Source organism: Moschus berezovskii, chromosome 17, assembly GCF_049115385.1.
Source record: "Moschus berezovskii isolate FMDL1 chromosome 17, NW_MosBer_1.0, whole genome shotgun sequence".
In the NCBI taxonomy this organism is placed as follows: domain Eukaryota; kingdom Metazoa; phylum Chordata; class Mammalia; order Artiodactyla; family Moschidae; genus Moschus; species Moschus berezovskii.
In genome coordinates, this window is record NC_142476.1 from 3,126,221 (window position 1) to 3,133,917 (window position 7,697).

Consider the following 7,697-nt stretch of genomic DNA (forward strand, 5'->3'; position numbering starts at 1 on the left):
CCACATACTTCTGTGGAAGGCTCTCAGAGATACTCTGTTAAAATTAATACTGAGATGCATGAAGTGTATATTCCCTTTCTAAGAAAATATCCTACTTTTAAAAACTGCCCACATTTAACCCAGTTAAGACAGGTTTTGCCAAGATCCCACAGCTGCTAAGTGACAGAACCAGGATGCTGACTTATGTAACAGTGCTGGATCACCAGGCAGCAGCCGCCTGAAACTAAGAGATCAGGCCCTTCCTATCTCCTTCCATTGGTGCCACCTTCAAACAAGTCATCCTTACTTTCTGTTACTTCAAGTATAGCTGCCATAAAGACACTCTGCACATCCAAAATGGTTTGTACTTATTACTGTAAAGTCGTGTCCTACTCTTTGCCAGCCCATGCACTATATGGTCCATGGACTTGTCCAGGCCAGAATACTGGAGTGGGTAGCCTTCCCCAAGGGATCCTCCAGACCGAGAAGTCGAACTGGCGTCTCCTGCACTGAAGGCAGATTCTTTACCAACTGAGCTCTCAGGGAAGCCCTTATTAAAACATTGCTAAAGCAAACTGCTGTCGTCATAACCCCACATATTTATCACTACCCCTCATGCTTTTGCTTCTCTTGAAATGTTCCTTGCAGATCAACCTGACAATCCAAACGTAGTAATACTTTCAAGTTTCAAGAACTATCTTTTCAAGGCCGAAGTGGTAAAAAAAACACAGTTCAGCCTGTTTCTCTCTGACCCTATCCAGCAGTTTTACAGATGCATATGTACTAAATAAACATACATTTGCTTGGGACATTGGGACTGACAAACACACTACACACTATTGTGTATAAAATAGACAACTAAAAACGACCAACTCTATAGCACAGGGAACTCAACATTCTGAAACAGCCCATATGGAAAAAAAAAATTTTTTTTAAGAGTTGATATACATATATACACAGAACCGATTCACTCTGCTGCACACCTGAAACTAACACAATACTGTAAATCAACTGTACTCCAATAAAATTTGAGGGAAGAACGGAAGGAAGAGACACAAGCATTTGGCTATAGACTGACCTGGAATAACGCAGTAAGTTTTAGATAAATGTAACTTCAGAACCCAAAGTGCAGGGTAGAAAAATCACGATATTATCATTATCCTCTAATCAAAAACAATTAGGAGACCGGTGGCGGCGGGACCCACGCATTTGCCAAACCCACCGCTGACGTCTGGCAGCTTTCTCCGGGCGGCCCCGCCGGCCCCCCGCGGAGGGGGCCCGGGTTCCACCTCCAGCTGCCCGCCCCTCAGGCCAGAAGATGACCGCCCGCCCTCCCGGCTTACATGCTCCTGGGGCGCCGGGGCGCGTTTCCCGCTCAGAGGACCCTATTTCCGACTCACTCCCTCAGCGCTGCCTGGACACGTTTTCCACTGACGGGGCCCCGGGGCGCCGGCGTGCGTTTTCCACTCAGAGGGCCCCGTCCCCGGGTCACATACCCGCCCCACCTCCCCAACTGCGCTGCCGGCGCGCGTTTTCCACTCACAGGCCCCCGGGAGGCCGGCGCGCGCTTCCCACTCACAGGGCCGCGTTCCGGCTCACACGCCCCCTGCGCTGCCGCCGCTCACACGCTCCCGGTTCACTGGCTCACGCTCCCCACTCACACGCACCCCTCCCCCCGGCTCCCTGCCGGGCCAGTTCGCCGGCTCACCCGCCCTCGGCAGGGCCGGCCCCGCTCCCCGCACCCGCCCTCGGCAGGGCCGGCCAACGCTCCCCGGCCGCACTCCCCCCGCGCAGGCGCCCGCCCCGCTCGCCGCCCACAGAACCCCTACCCTCCAGACTCCGGCCTGTGCTCGCCGCTAACACATTCCCTGCACGCCGCGGGGTCCTCGACCGCCGACCCTCGCTGAGGCCCGGCCTAAGCTCTCTGCCCGGTGCCTGAGCCGTGTTCTGCGAGAAGGACGTGGAGCTGGCCCGGGAGCTGCCCCGCGCGGCCGAGAAAAGGCTGTCTGAGGCCGGCCGCCGTGAGGGCGTGGGCGGGCGGGCGACTCCCGGGGCTGCTGCTCTGCCGCTGCACATCCGCGAGCGGGATGGCGGGTGTGCTTGTGGTTCCACTCCAGGGCTGTGGTCAGGTTGGTTTCGCCACTTCCTCAGCGCCCCCCGCCGCCCGGCGTCCTCGAAGCCGCTGTGCGCGCGGGCTGCGCGGTGGGCGTCTCGCACGGTTGACGCGCGGAGAGACCGGGAAGACCAGCTGCTGGAGCTTAGGTGCGAGTTACACCAAGGAGGTGGGGACGGGGTGGCCCGGGCGTTAGGACCACGCCCTGAGGGCTGCGGTGAGTGTGCCCCTCCGGGAGTCGGCCATGCAAACACACTCCCCACCTCGCCGGGTAAGGGCGCGCAGCAAGGGGGTTCTGGGGCGGGAGGTTCTCTCTTCACTCACAAGGCATTTCAGAGGAGCGATGGGATTTCTTTGTGTTTAGATAGCTGTCGCAGCGCTTGTGGCTCATCTGGTAAAGAATCTGCCTGCAATGTGGGAGACTTAGGTTCAGTCCCTGGGTTGGGAAGATCCCCTGGAGAAGGGAAAGGCTACCCACTTCAGTGCTCTGGCAAAGAGTCAGACAGCGACTTTCACTTCACTAATTAAGGGGCTTTCTTCATAGCTCAGTCGGTAAAGAATCTGCCTCCAATGCAGGAGACCCGGGTTCGATTCTTGAGTTGAGAAGACCCTCTGGAGAAGGAAATGGCAACCCACTCCAGTATTCCTGCTGAAGAATCCCATGGACAGAGAAGTCTGGCAGTCTACAGTCCATGGGATTGCAAAAGTCAGACATGATTTAGGGACTAAAGCACTTTGGGGAATGGATCGAATAGACGAAAGACTGTTTCTGAGCGGGTTATAATAGACAGCAGGAGAGATGGATGTGGTCAACAACTCAGTCGGAGGGCCCTGAATACCATGTCCTGAGACTGCAGGACTTGTAGGTACATGGACAGGGGTGGAGCTGAGAGGAGTAGCGGGGGAGGGACCTCATCTCTGGAGGCTTCTCTCAGATAGCAGGGTAAACATCTGGCGGTCAGCAGGAAGAACCTTTGGGTAAGGTGAGTTTTGTTTAGAACATTCACGAGCACTTGGGCCATTTAACAAATAGGGAAGCTGAGCCACTGGAATCACAGATCAAGTTAAAGGGCTTGTCTGAATTTGTAGCTATTGGAAGCGGATCCTCAACTTGAACAGTTTTCTTTGGTTCCAGTCTTTTATTCTTGCAACTTCAGGCAGTTACCTTATCTAAAAAGTTAGGAGACCATAGTGGGAGGTTCACTGGAGATGTAGAACTCAGAGGGGTGGTTGTTGTTCAGTCCCTAAGTAGGGCGCAGTCTTTATGACCGCATGTACTGAGGCATGATGCCAGGCTTCCGTGTCTTTCCCTGTCTCCCTGAGCTTGCTCAAATTCATGTCCATTGTGTAAGGTCAGACCCTGATGGCCTTCTTGACTTCCCCTTCCCAGTGGCCATCTTGGCTCCTTCTTCCCCTCTTCATCTCCCACCGGAGGGAAAAAATCCCGCCAAACCGCTGAAGAATCTCTGATGTAATAGCCCTCTGCCAAGATCTCCCCTCCTTCCTGACCTCCAGAGCAACCAACCCGGTCTCACCACCTCGACCAGCTGACCATTCACAATCTCGCGTTCCCGAGCTTTGCCTTATTTAGGCCTGTCCAGGTTATATGATGTCACTTCCTGCCCCGAATACATAAAAATCACACTCTGCCTTTGTTCGGGGCAGAACTCCTTGTGGCCATTCTTGCGGTCAGTGGCTTCTGCCCGAGAGTGCACTGCTATTAAAGCCTGTTACTTTTCTTCAGTGTCTGCGCTATTTTTTCTTACAGCCTGCGGCGCCCGTTCTTCAGACCTTACATTTGGTGCCCAACGTGGGGCTCGAGGTGAGAGCCCTCCCCCACTGGCCACAGGGCTTGCGGCTCCCTCGGGCCCAGCCCACACCCTGGGTTGATCAACCGCCTCGCTGAGACTGTTCAACCATCCAACAGGATACGGGGTAAGTTCCCTGGGTTGAGTTCTGGGGTAGCTCTCCCCCTTGGCGAGTAGTCCGTGGGAGTCTAGTCCTTTCGGGCCAGGCCTGGCACAAAAATCACAGCGCTGTGTCTGGCTCCCCCCTCCGCAGGCCAGGCCCTGCTTCCGGGTACCAGTTGAGTCGGAGACGTCCGCCTCAGCTGCGATAGCCCCCCCAAATTCCTGGGCACCAGTCGATCTCGGAGACGTCCGGTTTCGGCTACGGTGACCCTCCTCGCTGGGGTGTTGAGTCTATTAGGGACGCCTGATTGATTTACTCCTAAGCCTATATTCCTCCACTCGCCAATGGGGACAACTGCTTCCAAGCCTGACCAGGGTTGGTCAATCCCTTTAGATTGCCTTCTGGTCAACCTTAAAACTCTGCATCTTTCAAACAATATACGACGCAAACAATTGATTTTTCTCTGTTCTGAGGCCTGGCCCCAATATTCTCTTGATAATGGCTCTAAATGGCCCTCAGTGAGAACTTTTGATTTTTATATTCTCCGTGATTTAGATAAATAACGTCGAAGGAGGGGAAAATGGTCTGAGGTACCATATGTGCAGGCTTTTTGGCTGTTGCGCTCCCATCCCGCCCGCTGTACTAACTGTTCTCCTTCTCAGATCTTGTTAACTATGCCTCCACCTATGCCTCCGTCTGCCGCCCCCTCAATAACCGCTTCTCTTAAAACTCCGAGCTCTCTCTCTGCTGATAACATTCGAGGTCAAACGCGGCAACCAGCTGACAAAAATTCTACCTTCACAGTCCCTCCGGAGGACCTGATGGCCCTTCCTCCTCCATACGCTGTGGCCGCCCCTGCTGCGGCGGCCCTAACTTCTCCTCCTCTATCACCTCCTACCTCTCCAATTCCACCAGATTCTCCTACAATTGCTGCTCCCGCTCCTCGATCTCACTCTCCAGAAAAAGCAGATCACAGACCCCCATCTGAGATCTGGTAAAAAATGGCCTTTAAGGTATATAACGCACAGGAAGAAGTAGCCAAAGCCAGCCGCAAGGCAAGGCTTAAACAAAAGGCCGAACTTCAGGCTAGTCTCCTAGAAAAACATACCCAGTTACTAGTAGCAGCTCTAATGCCGGCTACACGGCCTCAGGGGGGCCCCCAGAAGATACCACCAGGAAAAATGTTTTAAATGTGGCCAGGAAGGGCATTGGTCACCCTTCTGTCCTAATCCTAGGCCTCCGACTAAGCCATGCCTACGCTGTGGGAAACAGGGACACTGGTCGAGTGACTGTCTGCAGGGGTCCCGGACTACGGCCCCTCCAGGCCGAGTCCAAAACCCCAAAAAGGTGGTCCAGCCCTCGTCCCCTGCTCTAGAACCTCTCTCTTGTTGAAGACTGACGACGCCCAGACTCAGGGACCCCCATCACTCAAGCCGAGCCTAGGGTAATGCTTCAAGTGGCGGGTAAGTCTATCAACTTTTTGATAGATACAGGGGCTACTTATTCCGTGCTTCCTTCTTATGGAGGACTTTTAATTCTTTCCCAGGTCTCGGTGGTGGGTATTGACGGCAAGCCTTCCCACCCACTTCAGACAGGACCTCAATTATGCCAAATTGATGATCATCTATTCACACAGTCCTTTCTGGTACTCCCTTCCTGCCCAACTCCTCTGTTGGGACGGGATGTTTTAAACAAACTAAAGGCAACTATACACCTGCCTACCTCAAATTCAGGCAATAACTCATCCTCTTCCATACCACTACTTCTCCTATGTGCCTCTGATTCTGTTTCAATAAATCCTATAATCTGGAACACAGAAATACCTACAGTAGCTACTCACCATACGCCGATCCTTATCAAAATCAAAGATACTACCCACTTCCCCAGCCGTCCTCAATTCCCTATCTCACAAGCGCACCTGCAATGTCTTAAACCGATTAGAGACCGCCTTATGTGCCAAGGACTTCTAATACCTACCACCTCTCCTTGTAATACGCCTATTCTCCCAATACGCAAGGCTTCCAGAGGCTACCATCTAGTCCAGGACCTTCACTTAATCAAAGAAGCTGTAATTCCTGCACACCAAAAAGTCCCTAACCCTTACACTCTATTATCAAACATCCCTCACAACACACCCCTTTTCACTGTAATTGATCTAAAAGACACCTTTTTCACTATCCCGTTACACCCCAACTGCCAATTCCTTTTTGCATTCACCTGGACTGATCCTGAGATCCAATGTTCTTCCCAGTTGACCTGGACTGTTCTTCCTCAGGGATTTGGGGATAGCCCTCACTTTTTTGGCCAAGCTTTAGCTCGAGATCTGGCCTTCTGTCCCCTAAATCCTAGTAACCCCCACTAAGCTTATTATCTCCAAAACCCCATTACCACCCATTGCTGAATCTGAGTAATGATTCTTCAGCTTACTGGGTGGGATTTAGCTTTTTTATCCCTATTAGCTATAAGATGGCTCTAAACATCCTTACAGTGGCCCAAGGGGGAACATGTATTATAAAGGTTGAATGCTATGTATATATTCCTGATTTATCAAATAATGTGTCATTTGCCCTAAAAGATATGCAAACTCAAATCCAAGCTATGTCTAATGTTCAACCCCCATTTTGGGCTTCAGTTCTGGCCTGGATAAAAGGCAACTGGTGGAAATAGATTTTAATCATTCTTATTTTCATAATAGTGCTCTTACTGTTTGGACCTTGCATCCTAAAATGTATTGCTCAAAGGATTCAGACGATGGTCCAAGCTGCCACTGGAAAAATGCTGCTGCTGCTGCTAAGTCACTTCAGTCATGTCCAACTCTGTGTGACCCCATAGACGGAAGCCCACCAAGCTCCCCGTCCCTGGAATTCTCCAGGCAAGAACACTGGAGTGGGTTGCCATTTCCTTCTCCAAAGTGTGAAAGTGAAAAGTGAAAGTGAAGTCACTCAGTCGTGTCTGACCCTTAGCAACCCCACGGACTGCAGCCCACCAGGCTCCTCCATCCATGGGATTTTCCAGGCAAGAGTACTGGAGTGCCTTGCCATTGCCTTCTCCGAAAATGATGCTACTAGCTACATATTCTGGACTCCCTGTTGAAGACCCAACAAGACCATAAGACCTCAAATGGAGTCGAGACCACTTAGAGTCAGACCATGACCCCTTCCCATGACGCCCCTGTTCAGCAGGAAGCAGCCAGAGACGACTACGTCGCCCCTTATCCTATCAAAAGGGTCAGAATGTAAGGTTGGACCCTGGTGGCCTTCTTGACTTTCCCTTCCCAGTGGCCATCTTGGCTCCTTCTTCCCCTCTTCATCTCCCACCAGAGGGAAAGTCCCACCAAACCGCTGAGGAATCTCTAATAGCCCTCTGCCGAGATCTACCCTCCTTCCTGACCTCCAGAGCGACCAACCCGGTCTTGCCACCTCTACTAGCTGACCATTCACAATCTCGCGTTCCCGAGCTTTGCCTTATTTAGGCCTGTCCAGGTTATATGATGTCACTTCCTGCCCCAAAGACATAAAAATCACACTCTGCCTTTGTTCGGGGCAGAACTCCTTGTGGCCATTCTTGTGGTCAGTGGGTTCTGCCCAAGAGCGCACTGCTATTAAAGCCTGTTACTTTTCTTCAGTGTCTGGGCTATTTTTTTTTTTTTACAGCCTGTGGCGCCTGTTCTTTAGACCTTATACATTGGGTCAGT

General features: G+C 52.1%; 1 protein-coding gene across 1 annotated transcript; it reads left to right on the forward strand.

Moving 5' to 3' along the window:
- The first annotated feature begins 1,322 nt into the window (after positions 1-1,322).
- Positions 1,323-6,490, forward strand: LOC148775037 (uncharacterized). Its single transcript, XM_088845077.1, is given in 2 exon segments — positions 1,323-2,241; positions 3,861-6,490. Coding segments are annotated over 2 exon segments (1,041 nt in total). The 3' UTR covers positions 3,983-6,490.
- Positions 6,491-7,697: the final 1,207 nt, after the last annotated feature.